Genomic DNA, 19172 nt, shown 5'->3' on the forward strand with positions numbered 1-19172 from the left:
GCATCTAATGTTTCCACCAACCACTAGGTGTCTCTGCAACACTGTAGATGCTTGGTAGTAACTTGGAAAAAGCTACAGAGCCCCAAAAGAGCACATGACCACAATCTTCAAAGGAAGTGGTAATAACATAGAAATATGTTTATAAGCATAACTTTAGCATATTTCTTATCTGCTTCTAGTAAGCTCTTTATACTACTACTATTATGATTATCTTCATAAACTCTAGACACCCCAGTCTTCAATCTGAAAGTTATTTCAAGAAAAACAAAAGACAAAATACATTTAAGTGTTTATTTAGGTAAGAACCACTTAACTATTCAACCAAGTACATTGTAGCTTGTATATTTTGTAAAAATCATTTAACTGTTCAACGTGTTGCGTCAATGTTCAGTGTCCAAACGCATCACAGGCAAACATTTCACGGACAAACACTGAAGTTCTTAAACAACAACATTGCATCACAAACTTTGGGGTTGTACAATCTTGACGGATTAACATGTCTTCCAACACAAATGTGAAACATACATTTTGGTATTTTTTTCAACGATTCAAGTCCGTTTTTTTCAGTGCTTGACAATAGCACACCGCACAAGAAAATCAGTGTAGTACCTTTTCCACGATCCAACCAAACATTTGAATGCCAAGCATAGCTGGCATGAGTTGGGTGGAGTGGAAGCGAGTGGCTTTAAGTGTGTCTGATCTGTGACCCCCGGGTGTCGTCACAGAGATGTTAACCTCCATCCATTGGGCTAACAAACAAAGGTAATCCAGGCAAGGCCCCTGCTTGATACAGAGGGTTAAGAGCAGCAACAACCACCACAATAACAACACACCTCAACTGAGTCAGCGCCAACCTTGGAGGTGGGGGGTTACAGGAAAAAAGGTTGGAATAAGGAGAAGTCTGGCCACGGGTGTTTGAGGTCCAAAACCATGCTGCAAAATTGACAGAATTATCAAGATGAGGAAAAATGTGTCAATTGTGTTCTCACAGGACCTGCAAATCAAACAAATAGTGTTAGCATTGACGCAAGGTGTCAGTGGGCGGGATCCAACCTATAACGGAGAGAAGGAGTGGTTACTCAGCCGTGGTTCTGCAAAACACAAAGCGCTTTCTGGATCCCATCCAAAACACCTGAGAAGAATAACAAAATGTTAGTCGTTCCGAGATCTTTTAAACTCCAGATTTAACTTCGTCCCCAACTGTCTTGTTTTGGCCGTGGTAACATTGTAAAGCAGCATAGCAGTTCACTGGATGTTCCAGGGCGAAAACCATCGACATTTAAAAAATTAAAAATAACCAATAGCAAAAACAACAAGACAATATGAGCAGATCAGTCAATCACTAAGACACTATGTAACATCTCGTTTAAAATCTAAATTAGTGCAGTTTTAAAAATAAAAAAATCATCAACATTAAAACCGTTAGAGGAGTGCTCCAAACCTGATGACATAAAAATCATTACGTTCACCATGAAGTTCATGCAAGTACATTGGCAATAAAAACCTTAGAAAGAAGGTACAAATAGGTCCAATATGAACCTGTTCTCCGTTACCAGACATAACTTATGTCGTATACTAATGTGACTTAAATGGCATAGCCGATACTTTTAATTTTTTTAAAAAATCCATAGGATTCAGAATTAAAAATTCAATACAGTTAGAAAAAGCAAACAAAAGGAACAAAACAAAACTAGGTCAGTTGAGTCAACGTGAAACCACGAAAGGGGAACAGCGACAAAACAAAACCACTTAAAAATTGTACTCAGCATCGTGTACCCTTCTACGTCTTGCAGAAAACCACAAGATTTGGACTTACAGTTAATACTATCGGCATTTAAAATACGTTGTAAATTATCAGTGCTGAGTGTTGGAGGGATGAGGGTAATTCAATATATACTATGAATAAGTATACTCAAATAATTGACTACAATAGATTCCTTGCCACAAATAATGGCATATTTTTGTACCAAATTGGTATGTAATGGAAATATGTAGCCTACGTTAAAAAGTACCTCATCTTACTGATACACCTAGATCCCAAGGTTCATTGCGCAACGGGCAATTGTTAAAGGATTTGGTAAAACACAGCACAGGGAGGGGAGTCAACGCATGAAACAATACCAGGGGGATAAAAACTAAACAATACCTTGAGAAAAAATATTAGATCAAAATGAATGACAGCTTGCATCAGAACTGAGCTTCAATCGTAAAGCACAAGACACATAGACATTAGACACACAGACAAAGTTGTGGGCTGGAGAAGTTAAATCGGCTTCACATACCCATATCTTCATGGTATATATATAGGCCATATTTTATTTATTTCCCCTTAAAAAAAAGTCTTCAAATATCTACGAACAGAAACGGGGTCCAGGGTCTCTTCAGTTTTGGTTCAACACACAAACGAAACACTAGTAGAATAATTCAAGTCTGGACACATCAGGTTTTTTTTTATATAGATATATATATATAAAAAGTGAACTTGATACAACAAAGCACATAACGAGAACTCAAAACAGCGATAAACATTCGGTGAAAGTTCTACTTGTTTGGTGTTATGTACATTACTAATACACTGATAATGGTTGCCCCCACACCTTTCCGAAGCAGAAAATGTATTGCTCTGAACGACTTGAACAAAAACATACAAAATAACGCAATTACACTGCGACTGTTCTATTCTCATTTCTTATTACTCGAGGTTTGCCACTTTCGGAAGCAAGGAAATGTCAACAATATTTTCTAAATAAAAACTTCACTACACCTCCAGCAACACTGGAGTATGTATACGTTGTCTTCAGAAGTAAATTGGACTTTGTTGCACCAGATACCAGGTTTTCGTAAACCTGAAATGGATCAATACCAAATCAAATTAACTACTGAAGGAAGGGAATATCCTCATGACATCAAAAGACCTGTGTGTGTGTGTTTGTGTGTGCGTTATGTATGCATGCATGTATGTGTTCATTAATCTAGATAATCACTCAGCATAGAAAGAGTTTGTAAATCAATTTTGTTCTGGAAAGTTAAAAAAAAAAAAAAAAACCTCAAACGTCCTCTTTCCTTTTGCGGCTTGGTGTTCTTATCAGAATGCTAAACTACAATGAGAAGGTCAAGACTGCTACGACATTTTTAATTCTGGCCAAACACAAAAACAACAAACCAGTATCCTTGTTTTACCATTAAATCAAAAGTTAAGTTTACTATTAAATTAAAGCTCTATATGAATATCAGCTAGTCAGAAAGTCATGCCAAACCAGACCAAACCAGGCTTCCAACTGTTCCTAAATGAGCCAAATCAATAGTTTTCAGAATATAAATCGGCCAACAACATTCATTGTATCAGTGATCCAACACAGATAAATATGAATTTATAGCAACTCAAACAAATCTGCTACAATGTCAAAATGTACCCTGCAAAAATCGGGAAGCTTCATAAGGTCTTTATTTTTCCAATCAATCTGTGAAAGATATTGTTGACATAGTTTTATAGCCTACTGGCCATACTCAGCATTTCAATCATTATCCCAAAGGACCATTATCCCAATCAAAAATCTTTAAAACAGAACTTGTAACGATAATTTATTCTGGAGCACACCCACTAAACCTGACATGTACCAATGAAATCAGAATACGCTAAAAAAAATATATATACAAAACTAAAGTTGAGTGCATCAGAAAAGTAAAATAATGTCTAAAACCCATTTCGAGATCACACCAATGTAGGCGGGCCTATTCGTGTTTAACCAATTAAAAGACTAAATAAAAATCTCAATGATCAAGTAAGGTTACCGGCCAAAATGGACTCTTCAGAGTGAGAAGGAAAATGAAACCAGTCTTTACCAGTGAACGTCATTTAACTTTAAAGTGCAGAAGAAAACCTAACGTATAGACACTATTATCCACGTTATCCAGTCTTAATGTTAGGAACAAGATCTTACTATATTTTGTACGGCCAGTCAATCTAGATTCTATTCGAACAACCTTGGAACCATTACCTGGTGCATGTGTACGTTTGAATCATCCCCTCAAACTGCATTTGACCAGAATTTCTGTTAATGGCTTTAACACGTTCCTACATGTTCTCCACTAGGCAGTGCCATTTACCCAGAAACTAAATGCCGCTTGAGGAAGGGGCCTACCCAAAAAGCCACCCCATAGTGTACACAATCATTATCAAATGCTGCCATCTATAGGAGGAAAATGGCACTGCCAGAAGGAAAATGATGTAGTGGCAAGCCTCACTCCTCTTCTACACCTGCTTTATTCAAGTAGCTTTCCTCGAATCCAAAACACCTGTTCAGAAAATGAGCAAAATCTTGAGGTACAGTGTAAAACAATAGCCTATACACAGGCAGATCTCCAAAACTCTTCTCTCAAACTGTTGATATCGATGGTGTTCACAACTGAGCCGAGGATGGGAGCAACCATTATTCAGTGTCAACCACTACCTCTTGTTGTTGTTAGTGCCCGATGCACAAACCTTTTACTCAAACCTTTTCTCATATCTCACATTTCTTCTGTCACAGTTTGAACGTCACCAGCTCGGCGACCATGAACATATTGTCACATGAAACTGGCATTGAACCTCCCCCCCTTGACAGCAATTCAACTATGAGAAAAAAAAACATGCTGCTTTGTGCTGAGGATTTCCACAGTAGACAGTCTGCAGGCGAGGCGGTTGGGGGTGCTTGTTGTGAGGAGGATCAGGGTACGGTGTAGGTTAGTGTTCCATAGGGACGTGGTTACATCGAGCTGAAGGAGCTGTACACGGGGGCCTCATGGTTGAATAAGCATCTGACTCGACGTCCCCGCACCGGGCGCTCGCCGCCTCCCTCTACCGCTCGCTTCAGCCGTCAATCAGTGACACGTCAATGTGCGACAAATCTATCATATGCCTGTATGGTTACAAAAGGAGGATGTCTCGTTGAGTAAGCTTTCTAATTTGGCGTTAGGTGTAGGCCCAATTTTTAGAGAGATGACCTCATTAGGATTTGTGGGTTTTAAAAAAGGGAGAGTGAAACAAAGTGGTTTATTTACCTGTTGAAGCTGACTTGGAAACTCAGGGCATGCTGGGGATTGTGAAATTTGGCAATAGCTTTCCTCTGATGGGGCAGCATTTTGAACATCTGCAGCCAAATAAGCAGAAGAAGGGAAGAGCATGCGTTTAGAACAGGGCAGCTGCTGCTACTCTCATCTCAAGCTTCTCTCATCCATATTGGGCCCTGGTTGAAAGTAGCACACTATATGTGGAGAAAAGGGTGTCGTTTGGGACACAGACATGGGGGGGAGGGAGGCATACCTGGATGGGGCCGATGGAGTTGAGCAGGTTTTGGAGCTGCGTGTCCGTGGTGGATGTAGACAGGCCGTCTATGGACACAGTGCAGGCCTGGCTGTCCCCCGTCCCCGCCCCTCGCTGATTCTGTCTGGTGGGCATCAGGCGGCCACACCCCAGCTGACCCGCTCCTCCTGCCACCGCTGCCCCTCTGGCTCTGCCACGCCCACACCCCAGCTGACCCGCTCCTCCGGCCCCCGCTGCTCCTCTGGCTCTGCCACGCCCAGGGACAACCACCTGTACCAGGCAGGGAGAAAACCGCTTGAACCTCTTATGCAAGCATGTTGGTGTTTTAATTCCGTATCCAGCCGAGTGGAGACGAGATGTGTGACACATCTACCAGGCTCTACTGTTCTTCAGCATGAGTGAAAATTCAACAACTGGATGGTTTTCCACCCTCCTATTTACCCAAACACCTCCAGGCTGCCGAGCTGCTTTTTCTCGATTGACTCATCATATTTCTACATACGGCGTCAACGTCAAGTCATGATGACTGCTGCCTGCGCGCATACTGCTGCCTGCGCGCATCTGCTGCATCGAGGGCGAGACCCCAGAGTACAGAGAAGAGAACCAGCCAGGCATCATGGTGGCTGACTTCCCCCGGTCAGCGTCGCCGAGCTGAGGGTGTCTGCCGAGACGGCGGGCTGCTGACAGGCGTGCAGAGATGCCAGGAGACGCTGTGTAGCATCTGTGTCACGCCGACTCTCAGCTTGTCAACATTACAATACCTGGCATACTAGCCTGGCATATTACTAGAGCTACTCCAAAATGGTAAACCTACTAAATGGCAGGGGAATGCCAGAGGTATAAAAAACATAGCTAGAATAGCCATGTGCTCAGAGGATTTCTTACATTTATATTTAAGATGAAAGACCTAGGTACCGCTCCTATCCAAAACACAACACCCGTCCTTAACAAATATGACAGTATTAGACAATTTTGTATAATTTCATCAGAGGAAATGCATGTTCTGTCCAAAATGGCACCCCATATGGCTCTGGTCAAAAGTAATGCACTATGTAGGGAATAGGGTGCCATTTGGGAAATGTTACATTTTTAATGTATTTTGTGTAGTGGTGGAAATGGGGCTAAGTGTGAGGAGGGAGAACAACCTACCCTGTTGCCCAGGCCCCCTCTGTCCCCCTGTGTGACCAGGCCCTGTATGGGCTGTCCTCCGGGGGGGTTGGCCAAGGTTATCTTCCTCACTGGGCCCTGGCGGAGATGGGGGGCTGGCCTGGTGGCCTGCTGCTGGATGGGGGCGCTGATACCACTCACATCTACTCCCTGGAGATCACACAGCACAGGGAAAAATAAATAGATTGCAGGGCAGTGTCCCAAATTGCACCCTATTCCCTATATACAGTGCGTTCAGAAAGTATTCATACCCCTTGCCTTTTTCCGCATTTTGTTGTTACAGCCTGAATTTAGAATGGATTAAATTGACATTTGTCACTGGCCTACATCCAATACCTCATAATGTCAAAGTGGAACTAAGTTTTTGACATTTTAACAAATTAATAAAGAATTAAAAGCCAAAATGTCTTTAGTTAGTAAGTATTCAACGACTTTGTTATGGCAAGCCTAAATAAGTTCAGGTGTAAAAAGGTGCTTAACAAGTCACATAAGTTGCATGGACACACTCGGTGTGCAATAATAGTGTATCAACAAAAAATATATTAAAAAAATTATTGGATGAAACATTGAATTTGGCACTACTACTATTAGCCAACAGAAACGCATTGAATAACAGATTCAATACATGGAGTAACATTTGGTCCCAAAAAATATAAAAAATAAGTTTGTTCTGAAGTGTCTGTCAGTATCCTAGGACATCTACTTTGTACAGTTGTGGCCCAAATTTTTGAGAATGACACAAATATACATTTTCACAAAGTCTGCTGCCTCAGTTTGTATGATGTCAATTTGCATATACTCCAGAATGTTATGAAGAGTGATCAGATGAATTACAATTAATTGCAAAGTCCCTCTTTGCCATGCAAAGGAACTGAATCCCCCAAAAACATTTCCACTGCATTTCAGCCCTGCCACAAAAGGACCAGTGATTCTCTCGTTAACACAGGTGTGAGTGTTGACGAGGACAAGGCTGGAGATCACTCTGTCATGCTAATTGAGTTCGAATAACAGACTGGAAGCTTCAAAAGGAGGGTGGTAATTGGAATCATTGTTCTTCCTCTGTCAACCATGGTTACCTGCAAGGAAACATGTGCCGTCATCATTGCTTTGCACAAAAAGGGCTTCACAGGCAAGGATATTGCTGCCAGTAAGATTGTACCTAAATCAACCATTTACCGGATCATCAAGAACTTCAAGGAGAGTGGTTCAATTGTTGTGAAGAAGGCTTCAGGGTGCCCAAGAAAGTCCAGCAAGTGCCAGGACCGTCTCCTAAAGTTGATTCAGCTGCGGGATCGGGGCACCACCAATACAGAGCTTGCTCAGGAATGGCAGCAGGCAGGTGTGAGTGCATCTGCACGCACAGTGAGGCAAAGACTTTTGGAGGATGGCCTGGTGTCAAGAAGGGCAGCAAAGAAGCCACTTCTCTCCAGGAAAAACATCAGGGACAGACTGATATTCTGCAAAAGGTACAGGGATTGGACTGCGGAGGACTGGGGTAAAGTCATTTTCTCTGATGAATCCCCTTTCTGATTGTTTGGGGCATCCAGAAAAAAGCTTGTCCGGAGAAGACAAGGTGAGCGCTACCATCAGTCCTGTGTCATGCCAACAGTAAAGCATCCTGAGACCATTCATGTGTGGGGTTACTTCTCAGCCAAGGGAGTGGGCTCACTCACCATTTTGCCTAAGAACACAGCCATGAATAAAGAACGGTACCAACACATCCTCCGAGAGCAACTTCTCCCAACCACCCAGGAACAGTTTGGTGACGAACAATGCCTTTTCCAGCATGATGGAGCACCTTGCCATTAAGGCAAAAGTGATAACTAAGTGGCTCGGGGAACAAAACATTGATATTTTGGGTCCATGGCCAGGAAACTCCCCAGACCTTAATCCCATTGAGAACTTGTGGTCAATCCTCAAGAGGCGGGTGGACAAACAAAACCCTACATATTCTGACAAACTCCAAGCATTGATTATGCAAGAATGGCCTGCCATCCGCCAGGGCGGATTGCAGAGGTCTTGAAAAAGAAGGGTCAACACTGCAAATATTGACTCTTTGCACCAACTTAATGCAATTGTCAATAACAGCATTTGACACTTATGAAATGCTTGTAATTATACTTCAGTATTCCATAGTAACATCTGACAAAAATATATAAAGACACTGAAGCAGCAACCGTTGTGAAAATTAATATTTGTGTCATTCTCAAAACTTTTGGCCAAGACTGTATACAACACAAGTCATTTTTCCAACAATTGTTTACAGACAGATTATTTCACTCATAATTCACTGCATCACAATTCCAGTGGGTCAGAAGTTTACATACACTAAATTGACTGTGCCTTGAAACAGCTTGGAAAAATCCAGAAAATAATGTCATGGCCTTAGAAGCTTCTGATAGGCTAATTGACATCATTTGAGTCAATTGGGGTGTACCTGTTGATATATTTCAAGGCCTTCCTTCAAACTTCCTTCAAACTCAGTGCCTCTCTTTACTTGATATCATGAGAAAATCAAAAGAAATCAGCCAAGACCTCAGAAAATAAATTGGAGACCTCCGCAAGTCTGGTTCATCCTTGGGAGCAATTTCCAAACGCCTGAGGGTACCACGTTCATCTGTACAAACAATAGTACGCAAGTATAAACACCATGGGACCACTCAGCCGTCATACTGCTCAGGAAGGAGACGCGTTCCGTCTCCTAAAGATAAACGTACTTTGGTGCGAATCAAATCACAGAACAACAGCAAAGGACCCTGTGAAGATGCTGGAGGAAACAGGTACAAAAGTATCCATATCCACCGTAAAACGAGTCCTATATCAACATAACCTGAAAGGCAGGTCAGCAAGGAAGAAGCCACTGCTCCAAAACCGACATAAAAAAGCCAAACTACGGTTTGCAACTGCACATGGGGACAAAGATCGTACTTTTTGGAAAAATGTACTCTGGTCTGATGAAACAAAAATACAACTGTTTGGCCATAATGATCATCGTTATGTTTGGAGGAAAAAGGGAGAGGCTTGCAAGCCGAAGAACACCATCCCAACCGTCAAGCACATTGGTAGCAGCATCATGATGTGGAGGTGCTTTGCTGCAGGATGGACTGGTGCACTTCACAAAATAGATGGCATCATGAGGTAGAAAATGATGTGGATGTATTGAAGCAACATCTCAAGACATCAAAGCTTGGTTGCAAATGGGTCTTCCAAATGGACAATGACCCCAAGCATACTTCCAAAGACAAAATGTGACAAAATGGCTTCAGGACAACAAAGTCGAGGTATTGGAGTGGACATCAAAGCCCTTACCTCATCCTATAGAAAATATGTGGGTAGAATTGAAAAAGCGTGTGCGAGCAGGGAGGCCTACAAACATGACTCATATACACCAGCTCTGTCAGGAGGAAGGGGCCAAAATTCACCCAATTTATTGTGGGAAGCTTGTGGAAGGCTACCTGAAACATTTGACCCAAGTTAAACAATTTAAAAGGCAATGCTATCAAATACTAATTTAGTGTATGTAAACTTCTGACCCACTGGGAATGTGATGAAAGAAATAAAAGCTGAAATAAATTATTCTCTCTAGTATTATTCTGACATTTCACATTCTTAAAATAAAGTGGTGATCCTAACTGACCTAAAACAAAACTTCCGACTTCAACTGTATATCTGAGAGATCAAAGAAATTATTTATTTATCCCCTTATTTTAGGCACTAAACTCCATATATACTTCCATTCATTTTTAAAAATGAGTACCAGGGACCTTATGATAAGTCTTAGTAGTGGTCATAATAGTTTGCAGGCCAAACCGTTACAGATGTTTTTGTAAGAACGATTTTCGGGATGTCTCATGGTCTGACAAACACCGCTCTAGCTCTGCCACCTTTCACCGCAGATGTGGAAATGTAATATCGGCGGGTGCGGTGGATTGAGACACAGCCCAGGCAACAAAAAAAAAACAGATATCTTTAGCTTAAACAGACGGATTTTGATAATAATGTTTTGTTATCATGTTAGATTTCTGTAGGGGCGCGGAAATTGTAGGCCAAGGGTCAACATGATTTTTTTGTGACTACCTCATCTCTGTAGACCAGGGAGGTTTTGCTATGGTTGGCTAAGGGCGGCACCTATTGGTAGATGGGAAAAATAAAAAGCAGACATTGAATATCTCTTTGAGCATGATGAAGTTATTTATTACACTTTGGATAGTGTATCAATACACCATGTCACTACAAAGATACGGGCGTCCTTCCTAACAGAGTTGCCGGAGAGGAAGGAAACCACTCAGGGTTTTCACCATGAGGCCAATGGTGACTTTAAAACAGTTACAGAGTTTAATGGCTGTGATAGAAGGAAACCGAGGATGGATCAACAACATTGTAGTTACTCCATAATACTGACCTAATTAACAGTGTGAAAAGAAAGAAGCCTGTACAGAATAAAAACATGTTCCAAAACATGCATCCTGTTCGCAACAAAAGTAATACTGCAATAAATGTGGTAAAGCTTTGTCCTGAAAACAAAGTGTTATGTTTGGGACAAATCCAATAAAAGTACTGAGTATCACTCTCCATATTTTCAAGCATATGGGTGGCTGCATCATGTTATGGTTATGCTTGTAATCTTTAAGGACTGGAGAGTTTTTCAGGATAAAAAAAAGACACAGAATGGAGTTAAGCATAGGCAAAATCCTAGAGGAAAACCTGGTTCAGTCTGCTTTCCACCAGACACTGGGAGACGAATTTACCTTTCAGCAGGACAATAACCTAAAACACAAGGCCACACACTTACACTGGAGTTGCATACCAAGAAGATAGGAACTTTCACTGAGTGGCTTTGACTTAAATCTACTTGAAAATCTATGGCAAGACCTGAAAATGGCTGTCTAGCAATGATCAACAACGAATGACAGAGCTTGAAGAATTTTGAAAAGAATAATGGGCAAATGTTGCACAATCCAAGTGTGGAAAGCTCTTAGAGACTTACCTATAGAGACTCACAGCTGTTATCGCTGCCAAAGGTGCTTCTATAAAGCATTGACTTGGGGGTGTGAATACTTCAGTAAATTATATAAATCTGTATTTCAATTTCAATACATTTTCTAAAATGTAATGTTTTTACTTTGTCATTATGGGGTATTGTGTGTAGATGGGTGAACAACAATTATATATCATCCATTTTGAATTCAGGCTGAAACACAACAAAATGTGGAATAAGTCAAGTGGTATGAATACTTTGTGAAGGCACTGCACTCCTTTTGACTGTAGTGCACTACCCATAGGGGCTCTGGTCAGAAGTTGTACACTTTGTAGGGAATAGGTTGCCATTTCGGACATATACCCTCTGATCGATTGCCTTTCCACACATTTCTTGGTTTTAACACACAGTTATACAGTGTATTGTCCGACTGGAGTCCTAAGTCCTTGAAATCAACACAAGTGCCCGGCGATGCAGAGAACACAGACCGATCACGGATTCCAGAATGGTTGAAAAAGATCCTGCCAAAATGGACCGCCAAAGCAATGTCTGAAGCGAGTCTGGCTTCCCCGTTCACACCTCACAATACCCATGAAGACATTAGCTTTGAGGTGGAGCAGTGTGGGCCTCATGCTGTGAATGGATACAACACGGAATGGTGGATGGACACACTCGTTATTAAATAGAGTTACAGATAGCTAGGGCTGTGCAGCCTACGATTACCATGCTTATACACACACGACACACAAACACGCACAGGCTGACACAGCTGAAAGGTCGTCTCTCGTCTCCTCTCTTATTCTAAATCGTCTCCTCTCTTATTCTAAATGTGACAGATCAATACCGGGGAGGGAGAGAACGGTGGAGAGAAAGACAGCAGTGATATATATGACTGACCCGTCTCTTGCCCCCCAGCAAATGGATTAATCCTCCTATAGAAATCTTCAGCTGCTGATTGCACCCATCAGATGCTAAGCTGCATTACAACCGAGTGACATGTTCCCTGTCCCTTTACCCCACCCCCTCTACTCCCCACCCCACTTGCTTTTGTGCCGCGTGTTGCATTGTAGGGCCCTGTTCTGTCTGATGAAAATTTAATTTCCTCCTTATCTGCGCTGCCTAAGCTATACAAATCCAAATCCCTCAAAAGTGGTGACTCTTTTTTACACACAGGTATTATGGCGCAGAGCCGCCCTGTTAAAGGAAGATTAATTGCCACGTGTCGGGGGTTGACGGTTGACGTTTCTATAGCTCACACACCTGAGAGACGGCTGATGGAGAGCGCGAGAGGGAGGGAGAGAGAAGGAGAGAGCGAGGGAAAGAACATCGTCAGGCTGCCGTCGATGACAGCGGAACAATGTGGAAGAGAGAGCATCAGGAGAATCTGCTTTTCAGCACAGCTATGGGCTCCCTCCCTCTCTCTCGTTCTCCCTCTGAGATGCGGCACTTCAGATAGCTCGGCACAGGTTTCTATTAACGCGGCTGACACCCAGTTATCTTAATCTAAGGCAGCAGAGAGAGAGAGAGAGAGAGAGAGAGAGAGAGCCTGCGATTCAGCCTTTACAGCCTTATCCTCTGGGATGGCGACAACGCAGCTTACTCCAAAATACCATCACATCTCACAAAGGCCTCAACAACAAATATGAATGTTTGAACACAAAGCCATTTCCAGTTTACAAACGAGATGAATTCATAATTAAGGCGGCGGCAGTGACTTGATCAAATGAGAATAAAATGATCGACGCTGACAAAGGAGGGATTGAATCGGGGACACAGTTGGCTTATAACGCTCTTTTCTGTTTTACACTTCCAAGTTCCCTTGTCTTTATCTTTTTGCCTTTAAAAGGACAGACACCAACCTTTGAGGGCAGTGGACTGGTGTCGCTACCAAATAAATGCGATAAATGTCAGATGAATGCCAGACAGTTTATTGACTGGCGCCTTTCCTTGTTTAAAAGGTAAGATTGGTGTGGAAGCACCTAATCCTCAATACCACCACTCAAACAAAGGGAATCAGACACTTTGGATCCATTTTGCCAAAATGAAACCGACAGAGATATGTCATTCCGAATAGGTTACAAAAAATGAGTTCCTCCTAGGGAGTGAGTGACATTTAAAAGTATCTGGAAATTCTTGAGTTGAATTCAATGGGAACAATGATGGAGGGTGGAGGGACAAAGGCACTAACCAAACAATAAAGATACCGTTTGTCTAAGGTTGTAAAATTCCAGTACATTTTCCCAAATGTCCATGTTTTCCAAATATCCTTGTTAAAGGATTTCAGATTTCCCTCCTGATTCCAGGAGAATTTTGCAATCCTATATTTGTCAAGTCTAAAAACAAATGACCAAACCAGACACTCACCCCTCCTAGAAGCTTGACAACTCTAACTTTCTGTGGGATGTGTGGCCCCGCTCTGTCTCCACTATTGGCTCGCTGCATCACAGTTCTCTTCACCCCTGACTTAGGCCCCAGAGCCTGGGCCTGGCCTGGACTCAGACCTGCCATCAGGGCTCCCTGCATGGGCATGTTCCCCAGGGCAGTGGGTCCCCCTGGTCTGATAGGGTTCAGCTGGGTAACATTCCTCCTCTGCTGCTGATGTTGTTGCTGGGCCTGCTGGGTAGGGTTGGAACCGGGGCCCGTGTTCTGCCCCTGTTGGCCCCCCTGCCAGCCTGGCGCTGGGGCTTGCTGACCCGGGCCCTTGGTCATCTGCAGGCGGGTCTTCACGTTCTGGCGGAGCGCGGGGGGCGTCGGTGGAGTGCAGTTAGGAGGGAAGGCAATAGAACCTTGCTGGGGCTGTTGGGGTTTAGGTGGAAACTGCCTCTGCTGCTGTTGTTGTGGTGGGTCGCCCTGGCCGTTGATGCGTTCCAGAAGCTCCTTCTTGCGAACGCCGGCTTGCATCTGCCTCCTCATCTCCTTCCTCTTCAGGATCTCCTCCCGGAGTCGCTTCTGCTCCTCGATCTTCAGACGGTACTGGCGCGTCTCTTCGTCCTCATCAGGATCCTGCAACCAACCAAACAGTATGAGAAACATCACACACACACTCTCCATGAGCTAGTAACATGGGTAGCATCCCCACTGGCACCCTATTCCCTATATAGTGCACTACATTTGACCAAAGTCCTATGGGCACACAGTGCCCCTCAACCTATTCCCTTTATAGTGCACTATTTTCAACTAGCGCGGGTGCACTATAGGGAATAGGGTGCAGTCACAGAGCTGCAGTGACTACCACTGGAACCGTCTAAATTGGTGTGACATTCACAGCAGTAATGAGAAGCGATACCCCAGAGAAATATACTATGATATTGATCCCGTTTCCAATGGACTCCCCGGTGAACGAGTCTCAACTAATTTATAACCTTATGATCGGCCATTAATAAACAGAATAGCATTCACTGCCCCATCTAACTGAACACGGCGGGCTTAGCACGGCTTAATATGTCAGGTTACTGAATTTTACAGGCACAATGTCTGTCAAAATTCTCAAATTATCGCCACGCCTTAAATGTGATGGTAAAAAAATACAAAATGATTGGTGAAACTGAAGAAGCCACTTTCTCAACTATACTGAGTCACACATGAGAATCCAAGCCGTTTGCCTTTGTTTCCCTGTTTTGGCAATGACCTCAACGCCGTTTTATTTAGACACTACCTTTGGGTGCGTCCCAAATGGCACCCTAATTCCCTACATAGTGCACCACTTTTGACCAGAGCCCTATTTACACTATGTAGGGAATAGGGCGCCGTTTGGGGTGCACTCAAAAGTAGTGTCTAAACAAAACGGTGTTGAGGTCATGGCCAAAACGGGGAAACAAACGTGGTGCAGGACTGACCTGTACTGCTATGTTTGGCTGAGTGCCTGTGGAATCCCTGCGAACCACCGTTCTTTCAGGTGGTCCAGGTAGCTGTGCTGCAGCCTTGTTGGCAGCAGTAGGCTGGGCTCTCCCTCTGCCACCGCCGGGGACCGGCCAAGCGTTCAGGCTCGGTCGCACCCCCGCCTGCATTGCCCTGGCAACGGGCCTGACGTTGGGCGCCGAGGCGGGGCGGACATTGTTCATGTTTTGGTTGCCAGGTGCCACGGGGAGCTCGCGGAGGTTGCTGTTGCGCTGGGGAAGGACTTTCAGTGCAGGAGGGTTCTGTGCAAGGGGGGGGGGATTTATATTTTGTTAGTGTTTTGATCACAATCATATTCTAAAATCACTAGCCACTTCCGAACTGACATTGGTTATATAGATATATCAAGCTAATGTGATTTTTTTTCTTCTGTGCACATTGTTTTTTTTATTGAAAGCAAAGCACATTGATTCCTTCGAAATCAGTTGGAACGTGTCATGAATCCAAATAGTCCTACGACCGATAGTAGCTGCTCACCATACGGGGCCTGATGGGGGCGTTCCGTTGCTGTGGGTGGGGTCCGCCAGGGTGCGTCTGTCTGGGGCTGCCGTGCTGCTGCATCTGGTGAAAGAGGGGCTGGCCCTGCCCACCGCCGTGGTGCATCATGGGGCCTTGCCGCTGCTCGTTGGGGTGGAGCTGGTGCTGTGGGTGGTGGTGGGGGGGCGGCTGAGACAGGTCCTGTCTGTGGTGCTGCTGCTGTTGTTGTTGTTGTTGATGGGAGAGAGGCAAGTCGTGATGCTGGAGGTGCGAGTGGGGAGGGCCGTGCTGCATCAAGCCCTAGTTTTAATTTCAACGCAAAAAGACAAAGCGGGCAGAATGAATGATTCTGACAGACAGGGTAAAAGATGGACTGTTTTGACTTACAACTTGAAACAATAAAAATAAATCAGCCACACTTCTAAAGTTCTCATATGCAGGCGATTGGAGCTTCTGTAAGGAGAAATGGTTACATGCATATGATTAACCTCCAATCGGTGTCCTCATATAGCCGCGGCAACAGAGGTAGAACAATGAGCCGTACACTAGAGGGCACTCTTGTCTGCGCATCACCATTCATACCGCATGGGAAGGTCTCTCTGAGAAATTTTAGCTGTTTTAATGACTTTTTCACTAAACAGGGGATATTCAACAAGCGGTTCCAATATTTTTATAACCGAGTAAGAACGGTACAAAATTAATGAACTTAGAATAAGGACCATATTTCACATTTGATATGTATCCCAACAGGTATTGTATAATTGTTTTATTTCTTTATTGAACCTTTATTTAACTAGGCTAGTCAGTTAAGAACAAATTCTTATTTACAATGACGGCCTAGGAACAGTGGGTTAACTGCCTTGATCAGGGGCAGAACGACAGATTTTTACCTTGTTAGCTCGGGGATTCGATCTAGCAACCTTTCGGTTACTGGCCCAACGCTCTAACCACCTGCAACCCCATAATCACTAATTGTGAAGAAGCTTGTAAAAACCAATAGTATACAATATAAACTGAAGTGATTTCCATCTATGCCCAGTAAATACTTCAGCAATAGACAACACATACCCAGTTGTGGACCAACCCCTGAATCATTCCACTCCACCTTGCACAGGCAAAGCGCAGGCCACCGCCACACACGTTCATTGTTAGATGATTCACTTACTCTCATCCGTACCTGCATCCCAAACTGGAGCTGCTGCAGGGGGAAGGGCCCGGGGGGCACCTGCTGCTGCTGAAACCCAGGCTGAATGTGGCCCATGAAAGGCCTGGTGTTGGGGGGTCCACCGAGCCCCGTCAGGCTGGCCATGCCCTGGTGGCCCTGGGGAGGCAGGTTGGGTCTGGGGGGCTCTCTCTGGAACAGCCCTAGCTGGCCCCCTGGACCCTGGCCTGGCTGGTTGAACCCTCCTAGGCCTGGCTGGTTGAAGGCCATGTGGCCCTGGCTGGGGATCTGATGGTTGTTACTGTTTATGAGTAAGCCAGGGTTCTGGTGCTCGAACATGTGCTGCTGTTGCCCAGGGAACCGCCCTGGGTCTATAGAACAGGAGGGGAAGTAGGAGGGAGGAAAAATCCACAACAGAGACGTCAAGTTGTTTGCTGAGTCGCCACATTTCCCACTCACTTTTAATACATCAGACAGCGACTGCCTCGAGTCTTGGCTGCATGGACTAAGGCTGAGGGAAGCAGCACACATAGGCCTACATCTCTATCAACAGAAAATAACACAACACCAATATTTCATTCCACATAAGCAGTGATTTAGAAAATGTGTGATACGCTTGTATATTAGGAGCCCCGACTCATTCGAAAGCATGTCGGTGCACATACATACAGTTGCGTTCAGAAAGTATTCACACCCCTTGACTTTTTCCACATGTTGTTGTGTTATAGCATGAATAGAACATGTATTAAATTGAGAACCTGGCCTACACAGAATACCCCATAATGTCAAAGTGGAATTATGATTTTCGGGATTTCTACAAATGAATTAAAAATTAAAAGCTGAAGTGTCTTGAGTCAATATGTATTCAACGCCTTTGTTATGGCAAGCCTAAGTAAGATTGCACACAAAAAGTTGCAAAGACTGACTGTGTGCAATAATGGTGTTTAACATGTTTTTTGAATGACTACCTCATATCTGTACCCCACACATACAATTAGGTCCCTCAGTCAAGCAGTGAATTTCAAACATAGATTCAACCACAAAGACCAGAGAGGTTTTCCAATGCCTCACAAAGAAGGGCACCTATTGGTAGATGGGGATCAAAATCTGACATTGAATATCCCTTTGAGCATGGTGAGATACAGGTGTCCTTCCTAACTCAGTTGCTGGAGAGTAAGGAAACTGCTCAGGGAATTCACCAATGGGCCAATGGTGACTATACAACAGTTAGAGAGTATAATGGCTGTGATAGGAGAACACTTAGGATGGATCAACAACATTGTAGTTACTCCACAATATTAACCTAAGTGACAGTGAAAAGAAGGAAGCCTGTACAGAATAGAAATAGTCCAAAACATGCACCCTGTTTGCAACAAGGCACTAAAGTAATACTGCAAAAAATGTGGCAAAGTAATTCACTTTTTGTCCTGAATACAAAGTGTTATGTTTGGGGCAAATCAAATACAACACAATACTGACTACCACACTCCATATTTTCAAGCATAGTGATGGCTGCATCATGTTATGGGTATGCTTGTAATCGTTAAGGACTGGGTAGTTTTTCAGGATAAAGAAGAAACGGAATGGAGCTAAGCATAGGCAAAATCCCAGAGGAAAACCTGGTTCAGTCTGCTTTCCACCAGACACTGGGAGACGAATTTACCTTTCAGCAGGACAACAACCTAAAACAGAAGGCCACATCTATACTGGAGTTGCTTACCAAGATCACAGTGATTGTTCCTGACTTAAATCTGGTTGAAAATCTATGGCAATACCTGAAAATGGTTGTCTAGCAATGATCAACAACCAATTTGACAGAGCTTGAAGAACAAATTAAAAAAATTACTCACATCTGTAATCGCTGCCAAAGTTGATTATAACATGTATTGACTCAGGGGGTTGAATGCTTATTCATCTAATCAAGATATACAGTATTAGTACTTTTTAGAAAAGTACCCATTTTTCTTCCACTTTTACATTAGAGTATTTTGTGTAGGTCATTGACAAAAAAAAATCTAATTAAATTCATTTTAATCCCACTTTGTAACACAACAAAATGTGGAAAGAGTCAAAGGATGTGAATACATTCTGAAGGCACTGTATAACATTAATTTAGTTAATGGAACTCTGCAATTACGCTCGCAGCGTACCCTGAAGGTATACTGCTAGGGGTTAATGCCCAGAAGGCT

General features: G+C 43.4%; 1 protein-coding gene across 3 annotated transcripts in view; it reads right to left on the reverse strand.

The window, feature by feature from the left end:
• Positions 1-277: 277 nt before the first annotated feature.
• The window catches only part of LOC112215634 (RNA-binding protein 33), a 46649-nt gene continuing 27754 nt past the window's right edge, over positions 278-19172 (reverse strand). For 2 of the 3 annotated variants that reach the window (XM_024374823.2, XM_024374822.2), the window contains exons 12-19: positions 16987-17354; positions 15822-16121; positions 15284-15586; positions 13812-14450; positions 6452-6619; positions 5303-5572; positions 5041-5129; positions 278-4898 (exon numbers count right to left, since the gene is read on the reverse strand). In XM_024374823.2, coding sequence (XP_024230591.1) covers positions 4850-4898; positions 5041-5129; positions 5303-5572; positions 6452-6619; positions 13812-14450; positions 15284-15586; positions 15822-16121; positions 16987-17354 — 2186 coding nt within the window. In that variant the 3' untranslated portion in view covers positions 278-4849. The remainder of the gene's footprint in view (positions 4899-5040; positions 5130-5302; positions 5573-6451; positions 6620-13811; positions 14451-15283; positions 15587-15821; positions 16122-16986; positions 17355-19172) is intronic. The other variant, XM_024374824.2, reaches the window with a different exon arrangement.

This window comes from Oncorhynchus tshawytscha, linkage group LG16 (genome assembly GCF_018296145.1).
Source record: "Oncorhynchus tshawytscha isolate Ot180627B linkage group LG16, Otsh_v2.0, whole genome shotgun sequence".
Taxonomy (NCBI): Eukaryota; Metazoa; Chordata; class Actinopteri; order Salmoniformes; family Salmonidae; genus Oncorhynchus; species Oncorhynchus tshawytscha.